The sequence below is a fragment of the Azolla caroliniana genome, unplaced genomic scaffold (assembly GCF_043228905.1).
Source record: "Azolla caroliniana isolate FFs.n. ecotype wild unplaced genomic scaffold, voAzoCaro1.0.p SCAF_4, whole genome shotgun sequence".
Lineage (NCBI taxonomy): Eukaryota > Viridiplantae > Streptophyta > Polypodiopsida > Salviniales > Salviniaceae > Azolla > Azolla caroliniana.
The window spans coordinates 25,685,955-25,704,175 of NW_028230439.1; the positions used below are offsets into that span (position 1 = coordinate 25,685,955).

General features: G+C 36.1%; 2 protein-coding genes across 2 annotated transcripts; one reads left to right on the forward strand and one right to left on the reverse strand.

Moving 5' to 3' along the window:
* The first annotated feature begins 1,076 nt into the window (after positions 1 to 1,076).
* Positions 1,077 to 4,084, forward strand: LOC147865668 (mitogen-activated protein kinase 4-like). The gene is made up of 3 exons (XM_087318538.1): positions 1,077 to 1,370; positions 2,111 to 2,605; positions 2,860 to 4,084. The coding sequence occupies exons 2-3, from the start codon at positions 2,180 to 2,182 to the stop codon at positions 3,544 to 3,546; spliced, it is 1,113 nt and encodes a 370-aa protein (XP_087174664.1). The 5' UTR covers positions 1,077 to 1,370; positions 2,111 to 2,179; the 3' UTR covers positions 3,547 to 4,084.
* A 1,492-nt stretch (positions 4,085 to 5,576) lies between these two features.
* LOC147865669 (protein MICRORCHIDIA 7-like) lies at positions 5,577 to 17,189 on the reverse strand. The gene is made up of 20 exons (XM_087318693.1): positions 16,658 to 17,189; positions 10,033 to 10,107; positions 9,912 to 9,946; positions 9,757 to 9,835; positions 9,519 to 9,611; positions 9,364 to 9,448; positions 9,211 to 9,286; positions 9,001 to 9,129; positions 8,783 to 8,881; positions 8,604 to 8,705; positions 8,363 to 8,524; positions 8,141 to 8,236; positions 8,000 to 8,051; positions 7,774 to 7,885; positions 7,628 to 7,704; positions 7,357 to 7,535; positions 7,151 to 7,269; positions 6,971 to 7,034; positions 6,073 to 6,216; positions 5,577 to 5,991 (listed from the first exon to the last, which is right to left on the reverse strand). Exons 1-20 carry the CDS (start codon positions 17,103 to 17,105, stop codon positions 5,935 to 5,937), a joined length of 2,283 nt encoding a protein of 760 aa, XP_087174819.1. The 5' UTR covers positions 17,106 to 17,189; the 3' UTR covers positions 5,577 to 5,934.
* Between the last annotated feature and the right edge of the window lie 1,032 nt (positions 17,190 to 18,221).

Here is an 18,221-nt window from a genome sequence, read left to right on the forward strand (position 1 = left end):
TAATCCTCTTCACGCTATGGTGTTTGATACTATTTGTGGGCTTTGGTAGCCTTGCCCTAAAGATAATATTATGGGGCTCTATGGGCATGTCTCATAGATCTTATTGATTGGGTCTTAGCTCTAGATATCATGCTCCATACATTAGATGGTTCCAACATCCTTATCCTAAATGGTATATGAGACTTATAATTAGAGCTCACTAGTATAATATATCGAACATAACCATTAGAGCTAATTAATAGAATTTATGAGATATGCGTATCAAATATTGCTAGCACAATTTACGAATCATCACCATATGCAACTACTAACATGATTATAAAACATGGTTGTCAAAGCAAGCTTGTACAATCTACAAAGGACAACATATGGGTATAATCTTTGTAATCCAATTATATGATCTACAAAAGATAACCATTACAAGCCAAGTTTGGTGCTAATGTGATTTATGGAACATGGCCATCACAAACCCAAGTTTCATGGATTGTAGCCCACTAATATGATATTTGTGAAATGTTCAGCACAACATTCGTCACAAGTGTGTTAATAAAAAAACAAAAGAACATCAATGACCTCATTGTGGAAGAATATCAATGATACATTACTCTAGAGAACTTCAATGAATCATAACTCCGGAGAACATTGATGACTTACCTACCATTCATTAGATAGAACCCATATTGTGGTGCTTACTTTGCCAGTTGTGTGATTGATTGTTTCACTTTCACTCTACTCCGACGTTGATGGGTGTGTGTGCAGAGTGACAAGAAATGTCCGGACACAAAGAAATGTTTTGTGTAGCGTATAGAGAGTCTTTTGTCACCCGAGAAGAGAGAGTATAAGCCTTCCCAATGCTAAAATGATAAATAGTTAATGTGTGGAAGCATTATTCCAAGTTATATATTTTTAGACAAGCATTATCAAAGGGATTGGACAAGCATTATCAAAGGGATTTGGACAAGCAACATCAAAGGAATTTGTCCCCATGGCATAGAGAGAGTGAGTAATCACATACACATACACATACACATACACATACACATACACATACACATACACATACACACCGATACATATACATACATACACGCATTGAAAGAGAGATAGGTCTTGCACCGACCACGGGAAAAATGTTACAAGAACTCGATCTGAGAGGATAGAAAGGGCAAGATTTCTTCAAGATCAAGGCTATGGAGAAGAAGAGGAAAGATCTTCACTGAAGAAAACAGAGGAAGTTGAGGACATTGAGTATAATTCGTTTCTTCTTCTTCTCTTTCCTTCCGTCTTTGTGGGTTCAGACCATTTATGGCATATAAATCGGTTGTTGTTATCTCTTCGCAATTCGAAGAAGCCCAAAGCTCGAAGCAGAGGTATGCTTCTTCTTCCCTGTTCCCCCATGAAGAAAAGTAGTAAATAATAATGTTTTCTTTATATTGCCCTTCACAATCCAAGAGATGAAAATTGTAGAATTTGATCATGGGACTCGTAGATTATGTGATTTGTATTGGAATTGGGTCTTTGAAGTCATAGATTTACTTGATTTATATTGGAATCTTGCTCTAGGATTAGAGTTGGGTAAATAGCTAGCATCACCTAGTGCGATAAGAGAGAAGAGGAGAGAGGGGCATGATGATCCATCACTGTCTTCGAGCAGCCAGTAGCATGCCAGGAGAAGAGAGAAGTATATAGAAATGGTAATCATTTACTTGATTTGTCTAAAAATCTGCCCTTACGTGCCACCATTTGCTTGATTTGTATTAAATAGAGGAATATGCCACTATGTGCTTGGTCGTCTTATCGAAATGGATAATCTTTTTCTTGGTTTATATTGAAGTAAAGAAATATACTGCCATTTTCTTGTTTCAAATCGGAATGTTCCTTGGTAAACCTAGGACCATGTAGTTTGAGAAAGCGAAAGAGAGGAAGAGGAAAAGAGAAATGCCACCATTTACTTGCTTGATCTATTCTGAAATAGAGGATTGTCCACCAATATTTCCCTAACGTAGACCCCAGTAAACCTAGTAATTATATACACTGATATAAAGAGATAGATAGATGAAGAAGAAGAGATCATAGAGACAATTGGCCACCATTTTGCTTGATTTAACAGATCCAGATAAACCTAACATCAAATATATATTGAGGTAAAAGAATAAATAAAGGGAAGAGGAAGAAAGAAATGGCTACCAAGATTGATCCTCCCAATGGCGCAATGTCGGCCCCTGGAAAACACTACTTTATGCTGTGGCGGACAATCTTTGAAGTGGACCTGAGGTATGTACCCATCAAACCTATAGGGAAGGGTGCCTATGGGATTGTCTGCTCAGCCCGAGATGCAAACACAGGTGCCAAGGTCGCAATCAAGAGGAACACGAATGTTTTCGAGAATACTACTGATGCTCGTCGCACCCTGCGGGAGATCAAACTCTTACGACACCTCTTCCATGAGAATATCATTGCAGTTAAAGACATCATGGTGCCTTCATCTAAGCATGCCTTTAAGGACCTCTATGTTGTTTATGAACTCATGGATACCGACCTTCACCAAATTATTCGCTCATCGCAGCTCCTCAACGATGACCATTACCAGTATCTCATATACCAGGTATATATTCTACGTTGAATTATGACTCTACATTGATGGTCATTTAGGCGAGATAGGTGCCCATTAGCTTGTACATGGCTATTTTTGTTGGCTTCAGTCTGGTTAGCTATGGTCTTATTATAGTTCTAGGGTGAACTTCCTTGCCCTATGTCAATGTGGACGTTAATTCTACCATGTTTTCTTTAAAACCAGATATTGATGAGTGGGTGAAAATCATTTGACCATGTTATTGCATTGCCTTACCATATGTGCAGTTGCTTCGAGGATTAAAATACTTGCACTCAGCGAATGTCCTACACCGCGATCTGAAGCCAAGTAACTTGCTCTTAAATGCTAATTGCGATCTCAAAATATGTGATTTTGGACTTGCTCGGACGGGTCCTGAGAAGGGGCAATTCATGACTGAGTATGTTGTGACCCGATGGTATCGAGCTCCTGAGCTTCTTCTTTCCTGTGATGAATATGGTAGCGCCATTGATGTGTGGTCGGTTGGATGCATCTTTGCCGAGCTTCTAGGCCGGAAGCCTATATTTCCAGGGAAAGACTATCTTCACCAACTCAAGCTCATCTTATCTACGATAGGAACACCATCTGAAGATGACCTTCACTTCATCCCTAATGAGACAGCCAGGAGCTTCATTCGATCACAACCTTCTACTCCTCGACTATCGCTTGCTAAGATCTACCCTAAGGCCAACCCTCTTGCGATTGATTTAATCGAGAAAATGCTTGTGTTTGATCCAAGGAAGAGGATCACTGTCATTGAAGCATTGAATCATCCTTATTTGGCAATGCTTCATGATGAGAATCTTGAGCCTATTGCTCCTGCCCGATTTGATTCAAGCTTTGAGGATGATGATCTAAAAGAGCATGATTTGAGAGAGAAGGTGTGGGGAGAGATGCTTTTCTATCATCCCGAGGCCAGCGTTGGAATATGCTAGAACCAAAGGAAAAGTCATTGTTACAGACCTAAAAACAATTGGCATGAGGTTTGAACACATATGAAGGAAGCTTTGGTTAAGGCAGTCGAAAAATGTTTCAGGTATGCATTATGGGGAAAATGCATGCTACTGCGAGAGAAAGATGTACATATTTGTGCACAGTTAAGTCACTATAACCTTATATGTAGGATTCAAACCACCTTGTTAGTTATTTGCAACTCAAGTCACTATACTATTTGTGTAGGTAAATGACTTCTGCTCAGGATTTGAAGCTTTTATTAAAAATTTGTATATCTAGATGCTTGTCATGTCATAAGTACACACAACTCTCAACTTTTCGAACTTGTGAGGATGTAGTGGAGAGATTGTTAATCTCTGCATATTTGTATTATGGAACATTGGGCACAATCTCCTACATTTGTTTGTTTCAAACATCGGAAAGTTGTGGTTATATAAGCACACAAAGTGCTTGACACATATGTATGAGGACCGAAGAACTCAAATATCTATAATATATTACCAAGAGCTTGCTTACTAAGTTTGTGATTGCTAGATAAATTTAAGAATTAAATTACAATATGAGAACTACAATCGAGCCATAGGACCTTCAAGGAGGTTCCAATGCATGCTTCTAAGTTAAAGAGTATCAATTCAATCAACATTTTAGATATTTTGGAAGTCATAAAAGCTATCAAACTTCATGATTGTGATGACATTAGTGCTTGCTTCATTATAAAGTAAGATATTATTTTTAGATCGTGCATTTGACTCCATTATTGCTATTTTTTGGAAACTCTAAATCTAGATGTATACATAGCTACTATTGCCATCACCTTGTCATTCATAAAATAACTAGTGTTACATGCCATGCCTAATTAATCATGAACAATTACTTAGTGCCACACCCCAAAATAGATCATTATAGCCTACTATATTTCAAATAATCCATTAATTTCCATTATAGTATACATGTTTGAAATTCATTTTTCAATCTCAAACAATGATGTTTACATAAAAATGAACTACAAAGGATTTCATTTATTGCAAGATGTACCAAACCATCTTGGCGTCAATGGACCTTGTCCAATGGAACATGACGAGTGGTTAACATACCTTGAAGTGCATTTTGACCTCATAAGACCTTATCTTATAAAACCTTGGTTTTATTTCAAATAGGAAGGTGCCATGTGATTAATTGTACAAATCAATTAATGGATGTCATAATGTGTTGTGATTGATAAATGATGTGTTGAAAATTGGAGGGAGAGTATAAGATTGATGAAACGAGGCCTTAAATGTATGAAGAAGCAATCAAGAATCATAATACCAATTGAAATGCATTGTAAGAGAACAAACGCACACATGTATCTAATGCATTAGTACATTGATCTCACATGTATCTAATGATTATGCTTAATTTAATAATTATCACAAAATTGATTTGCATTCGAGTATATTTCATCATTCGAGTAATGGTAAACACCCTCCAAATTTACCATACTTTTGTATTCATTATTTATTATAAGGTAAAACTTTTTTTTTAAGGTAAGAAAGTTAAAGATAAAAAATGTAGAAAAAAACATAGTATGTTTTCATAACATATGCATTAGTTTGCAAATGTATGAAAAAGAATGTTTGCAAATGCATTCGATATGTTCTATATGTTACGGTCTATATGAGGCATCTCTCAAGTGAATATTCCATGTTGACTAGTATTTATTTATGAGTGGTTCATTTGAGAGCCATAACTACAAGACCCCAATTTATGGATCATCATCCTTGAACTCAAGGGGCTTGCCCCTAAAGAGTGTGCACAATTGGTTTACACAAAATGTACATCCTACCATGTTATTTCATAATATCACTTGACAAGATATTTTGACAAGGTACACGACAATAAGCTAGTAGTTTTTGCTCTCTTCTTTTGTTACTTATTTCAAAACCCATTTTATTAAATGTTTCAAAAGCAACCTACTAGAAGTTTAACATACCAAAATCAAGGGAGGTTATTGGCTTCTAGCATGTACATACATTGCTCCCATCCATCTCATAACAATGAATCTTTTATAGCAAATACACAAATTCAGTGATGGTGTACTTCTCACACATCGGAGTCAAAGAATTTGTAGCCCCCTTCCAACAATGCCCACCATCTACCCATCTAAAGGATGCTAAAAGAATCAACTGTTTGGCCTTTTCATGATGAACCATCAAACTCTCTATACGTTTGACCACTACTCTTTAACGGTTCACAATTAAAGACATCTTCACTCTACTCCAGTATCAGCTCTCTTTAAATTAACTGAAGAAATCTTTCCACATATCCTTTGGTTCAAATAAATTACAATTGGACATATATACACCATACAATCTCCGACGAGATTTTGTTTAGCAAACCATATTTCTGTTTGCAGACTCGAGTTGTTTAATCCTTGAATACGCATCCTGTATTCACACACCTGGTTAAAAATTCTACAAACTCATACAAGCTTCTACAAAATTGATGGGAGAGAATAATGAAAACACCTTGAGCTTCTTTCGTAGATCTTCGTCTTCTCGACCTCGTTGCTTAATTTCTCCTTCTAACTGTTGCCTTAGTCTATCCCTCTCCTGGACAACACCATGCAAGGATGCTTTTATCTCCTTCATTTTCTTTTCCAGATCGGATACCTGTCAATAATATAACATACATGTTTTTTCACAGTAATCAGGTTATTCATGAAAAGAAACAAATTGTCACGGACATACATAATCTTTCTCTTAACACTCATGAAAAGGAACACATTCTCGCGGACATACATATTTGTTCTCCTAAAATTCATGAAAAAGAACAAATTCTCATGGGCACATATAGTATTCATGAAAGTAAAAAAATACTCACGGACATACACATAAATTTTCTGCTATTATTTCATGCATGAAAAGGGAACTATAATATAACTACAATGGTTACAAGAGTAGTAGAGGTGATATATATAACCACTATTCTTATCAGCACCCCGGATGGTTCAACTTGGGTCACATTTCACTATGGGTCCCAATCGGAAGACTTGCATTTTAAAATGCCTACACCAATGAACACTTGACAGAAGAAGAGAACATAGAAGTTTCGCATAAGAAGCATTTCTTGTTAATACCTGAGAATAGAACCGTAATCGTATCAATTTCACATAAACTCTCCCCTCACAGTGTTCATCATCTGATAATAATAATTACTCAACTCCCTTTTTTAATGATAAACACTGGCAGGAGAATTTGAGTGGAATTTATAGAATTATATGGTCGTTGTCTACATCCAAAGGCTATAATGATGGTTTTCTTTCCCATTCATTTAACATCTACATGCTGGCAGTGCAATTTTTTTGTTTCACATTTAATGAAATGAAATTCAATAATAAAAGAGATACTTTTAAATTTGACTTACTTTTGCTTCAAGCTGGTTGTTCTTATCAACCTCCTTTAAAAATCTCTCCACGTCCACCTCATTCCTGAATATTAATTTCCACAGTCAAATGTACGTACACTTATGAATGTGTCTTCTAGTCTTATGCACTACACTGTGACAAGGTTATAATTCGGTATATTTTGTGTTAAAAGTTCTCACCTATCAGGAGCTGGCAATATGCCTTCATTTCTTTCAAGAAATGATCTCACAGGATTGTTTGGACTATAGTTGGGTTCCACCCAATTTTCGCTCATAGTTCTTGTATCTTTATTGCCAAACTGCATACATGCATTCACATAGAGATATTGGCAAGTCGATGTATGTCAACATGTATGAAAGGGGTGATTGGGATGTTGTATGCATACCCATGGAAGAGAAGACGATGAATGATCTTCTACTTCATTAGTTTGGGGCAATGAGGAAGTTTGGAAGGATGGTTGTGGCATTTGTGAGATGTGCTGATTTGGCATTCCTGATGTGTGTTGATCAATTGCCCTTTTCCTCATAAACACTCCACATTCATGAGATCCATCAGATTGAAATCCTAAGGTCACACCTCAAATATGTCAAGACTCTTATTAAATATGGAAATTATTTACTGCAATCGAAGTTTTAGTGCAGATAAGAAGGAATTACTTTGAGCAGAATAACTTGTCTTTGATGCTTTTTTCGTTTTAGAATTGTAATAACCAATCAGATGGCAACAGTTTGACCTGTATTAACAAAAATGTAGTCAACAACGGTGTCGCAATAAACTTAAAAGTATATTGTTGCATCCGTACCAATATGTCTTTTGCATTTGTAACAGTCGAGACTCAAGTCTGGCCAGAACATTTGTCTTTTCAAAACCTTGCTTGTCATGAGCAGGTTCCACAAAATTTGCTTCGAGAACGCCTACAGATCAGATACAGTAGAATCTCGTATTTTGTTGATTTCTCCATAATCATTATGGAACTTTATTTCTAATCCAATCATATGGAGCATGGAAAACGAAGTCTTGTGACATACCAATGATACCTCTGCCTTGACTACTTGCTGAATTCCAGATTCGCCAGAATGGCTGTACAAGGCATACAGTTGTTGTAAGAGACTTTCAAAAAATCATGTTTGGTTTTGTAACTGGCCATATAAAAGAGATTGGCAAGCAACCTTAATTAGCCTATTTTTGTGATACACATTGAATCCTTGCACATCAACATGGTCTTTTGCATCTTTTACAAAACCTACTGTTACAACTGCCACCATCTGAAAAGCATCGGTATAACCCATTTTAGATACTGGAGGAGACTAAAATAGTAACATCTCCATGTAATACGCATGTAACTCTATCGTTTATAGTACGTATGAAAAATATGCAGTGTGGCAGCTTACATTTGATTCCTTCTGTACATTATCACTTCCACCATGAGGTTTATATGTGTGTTCTTGCGTGAACATCAGATCATTCACTAAGTTATGGTGTTCAACATCCTTCCCCCGTAATATGATGCGAAACCCTGGGGGTAACCTCAGATATAAAATTGATGTGTAACTCTGTTTTGGTGAAAAGGTTAATAAGACTTTAAATAAACATTTCATTAAATAATCTAATCTAAACCACAAAACTACCTACTCGTAAAGAGTGACGGTACGTAAGATAATGTCGTGAGTTTGGGAAGCGTTGTGCCATCACAATCTTTTTCTCATCACGATTTGCACCCCGTACTTGTATGTCCTACCATATGCACACAATGATATTGTTCAGATTTGCCCAAATAATAGTATATAATAACAGATATAGATTACACCTACATAAGGATCTGATTCAAAATCAAGTTCAAGTTGCCCTTGGTCATCCTCCCAAAGATTGAATAAAATGATCTTTGTACCTTGAAAATTCATTCGGGAGAACTGCAGAAAATTAAAGAATATACACATATTTATAGATTTAAAAATGTTCTGGATATTCTCGTATGGGCATTGTGCATTGCTTATTAACCATCCAATTAGATATAAAGGATGCTGGAAACCTGATTCAGCAAATCTGATTCAGTCGAAAATGGTGACCATTTCATAATGGTTTTCATATTACAATCCCAATCATCTACACAACTCCTAATAAGTTTCTTCAAACCAAATGGCCGAATTTCATAGTCAATCTGAAAGAAACAGTTGTAGACTTCATGGTAGCAAAACAGTTATATTATCAGGTTAGCGTAGAATCACAAGTTAATATATACCATTGGAACGATAATGTCTTCTTGACAGGTGTCCCTGAGGAAAGAATATGAAAGCAAACCTATGCTTTGCGTAGCACTGCAAACAGATAATATCCTAATTTCAAGTCGTGTTAATTTGGCTTATGTTGATGTTGACTCTAAGATAAAACTTACGGAACCCCTTTCAATGCTTGGGAACGCGAGAACACAATAACATCCGATCCAAGCCTCATTGTGCTGGTCTTGAAACCATTGCCGTCTGTTTAAAAAAAGAGGGATTACTCATTACTCTACTGTATCTTTCGTATATAAAAAAGTTGCAATCTTACACTGGCCGATTGTATTAGCACTCTTGCTCTTGGCAGAATATCCAAGAGACATGCATTGCCGCATTCTATCTGGATTCATGCCACCACCATCATCTATATAACATTGATATAGCTTTTAGAGTACAATTCTGAGACAGCACATCATGAAGTAAGCTAAGACTATTTTATATTGCATAGTTTTACCAGCAACATCATCTTGATCAACAAACGGATTTATTATGCTAAAGTGTTCACAAACCTTCTATAATTAGCATAGGTTCCCCATCATGAGGATTTTGGACCATATCAACATTCACAAAAGTTGCACCATTGCTGACCTGGATACATCTACAGATTATTGTTTGAAGTAAATGGCAAGAAGATATATACCCTTTAGTACACAGGAATAATTACCTCATCTAAAGCATTATCCAAGAGCTCTGCTACAGCTGAAAATTTGGAATAAAAAGATCTTAGTCAGTGCACTATAAACAAAAAATCTCCTCATAACATTTCAACTTAAGAAGATCAATACCACCAAGGGCCCATTTGTGACTGGTGGCATTTGAATGAAGAAACTTGGGATGAACACGAACATGATCAATTCCACCTGTTACAGCATACTCATAAAAAATAGCATCCATGGCAAGTTGTGTCTGCTTAACACGAAAAGAATTCTCCGATGATGGTAAAATCATCTGAAAAATACTGGAAATAATACTTTACAATTGTACTAAAATATACATTTAAACACAAACCCTAAAAATGTCCTCAAGGAAACATAGTTCCAGGCACTAATGTTTAGTTTGTATTCAATGCTCTATGATCTTAGCCTCGAAATGAATTCGAATTGAAATGACTTTAATCCAAAAACCAATTAGGGTTATGGAAACCTTGAGAACTTCAAGCCATAAAGTATCCCTGTTGACAATCACTTCAATATAGAACAGGTCAGTTAAAGGGACGAAGACAAACAAGACAAGAAGAAAGGCAGAATGAATGGTAAATGAGTATTGAGTACTGAGAGAGCTTAAGAATGAGGACTAATTTCAAGCCTACGGACTAATGACAGGAAGACCTCATTGTAAAGAGGAAGGTGCGTGCCTTCATTGCATCATTCAACACAATGCTTGGCATTTAGTGATAAATGTAGCACTAAATATTTCATAACTTTATTACTAAAGGCATGGCATTCTAGACCTCTATCTTTTGTGATTCAAGTGAAGAGAGAAAGATATATTAAACCCTACATGAGGCCCAAATATGAGATGCATCATGATAATCTATATTGCAACAAAAATAACAGGTGTAGGTTTCCTAAAGATCCATGAAAATGATCATATTAATGAATGCAGTAGAATGGTTCTTGATATGATTTACAAAACATGAACTGCATGTCTAATATGTATGGGACGATTAGTAATGAGGGGAGATGGTATCCCAGGTTAATTGGTGTGACGGACTGAGGCTATGGTAAAATTCCCCAAGTGCTTATGAATATCCACAGGCAAATTGAACATGGCGAGCAATTATGATCTCCAATATATGGTGTTATATGGCCCATGTGCTTTTATATCCTATTCTAGCAGTTTCCATTGTCGTCAGCATTCCAGTGGAGATGCGGAGAGGCAAGACTGTCGAAGAAGTCAGAGATGTATGATTGTCTTTGGATCTTCTGTGACAATATAAATGTTAATTGCCTATATTTGGATAACATAAGTTGGAGCTTGTACCCAATTTTGGGATGAAGTTCACAAGATGAGGTGAAGACTAACATTGTCAAGCCAGAGGGTGGAAACACCCGACAACTTGGAAATAGACACAGGACTGTTTAGATGGAGCTTTGGAACTGAACTATCTAAAAGGAACTCCACCAAATTGAGATATTCTTAAATCTATCCAAGCAATTGGCAAGTAGAGTAAATAAAGGAAGATAGATGTGAGATGACATTAACATCCAAACGAGATATTCATCAAAAAATTGACAAAGCAAATGAGACTAATTGCGAACTTGGTTTTAAATTGTGGAACGAAGGGCGAGGAAGCGCAACATTAGGGAATGATGGGTGACTAAGGTTTTAAATGGTTTATAGGTTGAGGGAAAGGAGTTACGAGCATAAAGATTGGGAAACTAATACAAGCTCCCTATCTTGAGAATAGATCTTTCACAAAGCCAATATACATGTAACACGCATTTTCAAAGAAACCAAGTGACAAAGATATAGCATAATAAGCCGACTTCCTCGGTACAAATATGTATGGTACTATTGGTCACACTTGTCCTATAAGGACATACATGACTCTATACAATTCAATAGAGCAATGCCATAGTTTACACCATAGTACGTAATATACTCGAATGCATTGGCAAACATTCTTTTTCATACGAATTCAAACGAATGCGTATGTTATTAAAACATTCTTATGTTTTTTTATTACACTTTTTACTTTAAGTTTCTTACCTTAAAAAAATTTACCTTATAATAAATAATGAATACAAAAGTATGGTATTTACCATACTTCGAGGGTGTTTACTATACTTGAAGGATTGAAACATTCTTGAAATGCAAATGCAGGTATGGTTCATGCTATGGTTTGCACACAACCATATTTAAATCTCTATATCTCCCTACCTCTTTTCCATATTTCCACATGATATCATAACACACTTTCTTTAGGCAAAACTCAAGCCATTTCTCACATAGGATCTCATAGAAGCCAACCTCCAATAAGTTAATAGGCTATCACAAAAGCCAAGCACTCACAAAATCTTAACTTATTACCTTTTCAAGTCATGCAGATCCTTGTTTTTGGGATGAATCTAGACAACTCTTTACAACCATAGCCCAAGGCTTCCCCTCATCCTTACCACAAAACTTCCTCCATAGGAAAACAACAATTAGCAAGTTAAACAACACCAATCAGATAGAGTATGGAGTGGCAAAATGATACTACTCTTCAAACAAACAAAACTTTGGCTTGTAGTTAGAGGGTATAGAAGTAAAACCCAACACATTTGATCACATTTTTACAAGATGGGAAGAAACGGACTTAGCAGCTCAATTAGAAATAAATTCCAACTTGGAAGATCAACAGTGGATGCCATTAAAAGTTGTAGCACTGCAAATGCTATGGGGATGGATTTGAAGAACAAATTCGAACCAACAAGTAATGATAATGTCATGTCACTAAACTCCTTGGTTACACTAAAATGCAAGAAGATGATGACATGATACCATTTATGAATGCATGGAAAAGCAAAATAGACGATTGTCTTACCTCAGGAGTAGAAATAGAATCAAAACTGTAGAGGCTCCTTTCATTAGGTGCCTTACCACTATCTTGTAGGACTTTTGTAACTCAAAACTCCAACACAAATGTCAAACTCATTGATCTCGTAATATGTATTAGACAAGAAGAGGCCATAACAAAAGCACGAAAACTTGAACAAACATAGAACACATCGACAATGTTTGCATATAGAACTAAACAGCCATGCCAAAATAAAAAATAAGAATATAGATCTAAAATTTTCTAGGAAATCCCAAAGTAAAACAAGGTGGCCTAAAGTTCTCCAAGATCATTTGTAATAACTGCATCAAAATAGGACATATATGAGATCAATGCAAACATGTGTATTTGTTTATGTGTGTGTTGATCTCATGTATGCCCTATTTTGTTGTTGGAGTTATCATGGAGCAAATAAAGCCACATGTTTTAGTTTAGAATATCCTAGAAAATTTCTAGATCTAATAATATTTTGATTTTTTATTTTGGAATGATTGTTTAGTTTTATATGCGAACATTGCTTATGCGTTTTGTGATTGTTCAGGTTTTCACGCTTTTCTTATAGCCTCTTCTTGTCTAATGCAATTTATTAGGTCAATGAGTTTGACATTTGTGTTGGATTTTTGATGATAGTGCTCTAAGATAGTGGTAGGGCACTAATAAAATGAGCCTCTACAATCTTGATGCTATTTCTACGTCTGAGAAAGACAATCATCTAGTTTTCTTTTCCATGCATTGATACCTGATATCATGTCATCTATCTTTTTACATTTTTAGGGTAACCATGGAGTTTAGAGACATGACATAATTTCCATTAGTTGTCGACTCAAATTCATTCTTCAAATCCGACCACATAGTGTTTGCTGTGCTACAATTTCTACTGATGTCCGCTTGTTGATCTTTCAAGTTGGAGATTATTTCTAATTGGGCAATTATGACCTTTTGTTCTGATGCTATAAAATTGTGGTCAAATGCATTGGGTTTTGCTTCTATACCCTCAATTACAAGCCAACGACTGTCTTGTTTAATTGAAGAGTAGTGTCATTTTACTACTCCATACTCTGTGATTGGTGGTGTTTAACATGCTAATTGCTTGTTTCCTATGTAGGAAGTTCTGTAGTAAAGATCAAGAGGGGGATGCGTAGGCCATGGCTATAAGAGGTTGTTAGGATTCAGCCCAAAAACATGGATGTGCAAGACTTGAAAAGGTAAGAAGTTCGATTTTATTATTGCTAGGCTTTTGCGATAGCCTATTGACAAATTGGCGGTTGGCTTCTATCAGAGCCTATGTGAGATATGCCTTGATCTTTGCTTAAAGAAAACTTATTCTCTTATACCATGTAAAAAATGAAAAAGAGACAGGGAGACAAGGAGGTTTGAAGTTATGTAATCTAGTTGTTTTGAAAATTGTCTCTGCCCTATTGACTTGTAGAGAGTCATGTATGTCCTTACAGGACAAGTGTGACTGTTCATATGAATAGTCATGACTATTTTAAGATCTATTTTATCATTGTTCATTTTCATAGTAGTTTGTTTCTTTTTATCATTTTTCTTTGTAGTTTCCAACAAAATATTGCCTTGAATAAAATATAGGCTACAATGACGACACTCAAATGAACACCAACATCTCCCTAGAGCTCTTGTATCCAGGTCAACAAAAATTATCCCAACAAGAAACTAATATGTAACTAGAAAAGGGTTAAGAGTGAATCATGATTTGAACCAAAAACAAAAACAATGATCTGGAGACTATAATTGAAGGTGGCATTGAAAACGGTATTAAGAGTGACATCTAGATGAGTAAGAGTTGATCCACCGAAATTAAACACAATCACTTCATTGTTTAATCCAAGTGTACTACACTCCGAATCGGTGTTTCATCCAAACGTACAAGGACTCAGGACATGTTAACACTAAAAACAAGTCGGATAGAATCATTACTATCAAGAGGCTCAACTGTTAGTATGTTTACCAAAACCACAATCAAGACTAAAATAATATTTACGGTACTAGGTACCCATCAAAGGGGCACAACACACAAGTAAGGTGCCACCATAGTCAAAGATTAGGTCATGCCAAGAGCCCTTCCACCAGATTAAGGAGTGGATTTATCCCAACCCACTATTTCCATTTTCAACGAGTGTGATTGTGAGCGCATCAATGTGATTGCACTTCTTTCTGACTTATGGATGGTGTCCAAATGTGACCTTGGTCATCGGCCATTACCCATCATTAATAAATTTCCCATTATTGAGTGTTAATGTGTTTGCAATAGTGCCTGAAACTTAGTCTACTATAGGGAGAGAACAAATGGTCTAAGTAGCATATGTTCTCACATTCATATTATTGGGTTGTGTTGGCTTCCATTCTACTTAGTTAGAGTAAACATGCATGTAAATTGTGTACGCACTTCAACTCCAACTAAGAACTATCAAACGACTCAATTGCATTGTCTTCATAGTTCTCAACTGTCAAATTTGACTAAACTTACAAATGTTGAAGAGGGCATCAGACGAAGCCTTGGGTGATGTAACAAAGAGAACAATCAAAATTAGGAGAGGTACAACGTGATATATATGACAAAATACCTTTTCAAGGTAAAAAAAAAACACTAGAACTTTACAAGCCAAGGGTATATTGTTGTCCATAAGTACCCCAAGATGAAAGGATTAAGAGAGGTAACCTCACATCTTTATTCAAAGTGGCTTAACTCTTCTAAAACTATGTGTTGTAGATTTCAAAGTACATATGTAATTCATGACCTCCTGGTTACAAAATGCGTCAACTCCCTTAGGTGACTTGATTAGATGGATGACAAAAACCACAACTTTGGTTTAAGCCATGTTGACAACTAGGCCACTATGTTCACACAAACTGTTGGCCATATTACTTGAGAGAGTTTGTCAAAGTACAACATCATTCGTGAGACTCAATGAAGAGAGATTGAAGGCATGGTGAATTTGTAGTGAAGACCATGCGTAGACTTGTAATAAAGCATATGATATAATATTTTTATAAAGGACCTCTCGGATGCAACAAGGGTGGTGATTCCCACAACATAATCCTATTAGGTTGATTAGGAATCTATTTATACATTGCACTAATGATGATACACTAAGTTGGGAGAGCCAACTTTAATATTTCTTAATATGAAGAAAGTGTGGAATATCTCTCACTGTTACAGTTGGGAATCGGGATTATATATAGTAAAGCCCTAACTGAGTAACGTATTCACACTAGAGATATAAATTGGGTGGAGTCGGCCTTTTATGCCAAAGAAAGAGAGAGATCTTTTTGTTGGCTACATATTTTTGTGTAAAGTATGCTTACTCATAAAGAGAAGTTGTAACGTAATTCTCTTTATCTGTGAGATTTCGGATTTTTCCCCTTTTTAAGGTGAGGTGAGCCTAGTCTCTCAAGTTTTTCCTCCATTGCATGCTAAATTAGGTTTCGCGACAGCACTATGTTGCCAATTCTAGTAAAGAAGTGCCATTAAGCCTGTCAAATTGGTTTATACGATTGGCAGCATATATATGAAAATCAATTACCTATCGGTCTTAGTAACGTGTCGGCAAGATGAAAGATACAACGAAAGCATAAACAAAATTCAAGCTGAGGTAAGTTTTTTCAAACATCATGATATGTTGTTAAGACCTCCCAATTTAGACTTTAGCCATGCATCTGAACATGAACCTCTGAATATAAAGATATTTAAAGTTAATTCAACCAATTCAGACAGACGGCATAAGATAGATAATAGATATAACCAAAAAGGCATGTTGTATGAAAGTTAAAATGACAAACCCATAACATATGAGAGATGCAACGATAACCTAACCATAAATTTATGAAAGCTTTAAATCGTGACTTACCAGCAGCAGATATAACCAAAGAAGAATGAGGTTTTCCTTCATAATTGCCGGCTTTCCAGAACTGCCTACTTCCAAGATTAACTTGTGGAAGAGTGAGAGCGAGACGCAATTGACATGAGAGTGCTAGAGGTAGCACAGCTGCAGATATTCTGCAATTTTTATTATTGTCGTTCTCCACTATCGGAAGAGGTTCGAGAAAATCATCGGGAAGCTGATTCTCGGGTGTATCTTGCAATGGTGTTCTTTCACGGGAATTTGCTGAAATTTCTCCTTGGAATGGATCTAAAGGAGTGTTCTTGCAATGCGAATCTGCCGCAAGTACTTTGGAATAAGAATCCGACGGCGGAGCTTTTCTGTAACAAGAATCTAATGGAACTTCTTCTTCGCAAGAATTTCCTTTTGGATTAGAATCTGACAGAGCTTCGGTAATGCCCCCAGAACCTGGCATTAAAGCCTCTTTGCAAGAAGAATATGATGGGATCTCTCTCAAGGAACCTGAAGGATTATTTCGACAATGGGAATCTGATATATAAACTTCTGGTTCACGGAGATCTGAGAGCGTGATCTTCTTCACGGTGAATGGAGGAGAGGACATAAGAGTGCAGGAAATGTTGTTACAATCATCAGTAATATGCAGATCAGATCGATACTCACTTCTATCCTCCTCGAGCTTTGCTCGCTTGGAAAGGGGCGGAGAATTAGGGAGAACGATGTGAAATGGCTTCTCTTGCATCATAGCTATTCAAGAAATGGAAATATATAGACTTGAGTCGATTCTGTCTTTTTTGGACAAGTATTGTTGTTGTCGAATAAGAGAGAAACTATATAAGGCTATGGTTTCTTGCTATGCGATGCTTTAAAATCCTTCTCGAATAAGAGAGAAACTATATAAGGCTATGGTTTCTCTCCCTCATTCACTCACTCTCCGTTCCATTTTAATCCTGTACTGTCAGGTTTTATGGTTTCTTGGTCAGTCTTTTCTAGAAAGAAATACAGACACACATTCTCTTTCTAATAATCCTGTACTAGCAAGAAGCTTTCTTCTGCGTTATGTAATTCTTTTCAATATTCATGTACTGCACACACATGCAAATTAGTGAGCAGAGAAAGCTCTCATGTAATCAGATTAATGAATAAGAAAAGAAAGCAACGTTCCCTCCGAAACCAGTATAGCATTAGCAAAGAAGACAATGATGAGGAAGAATAAGTATCATTAAAGATATTTATGATGACCTGCAAGAATTAGAGAAGATTGAAGGAGAATCAAAAGCAAGGAAGGGCATAGGAGTTAAAAGCATGCCTTACAACAAGAGATGTCTGCTGTTGCTTTTCTTTTTCTTTTCTCTGCTGCTGCTGATCACAAAAGTAGTGTCTGCAGACCAAGAAAATCAGATCAAGAAGAAAGCACCAGACAGACATATTAAAAAGCTCTTCTAATTTATAAATTACTTATACATGTATAATGTATATATGCAAAACATAAAAATAATAGAGTATATATGTAACACCAATAAACTTAAAAATAATATATATAGGTTATAACTGTAAATATTATTATATTATT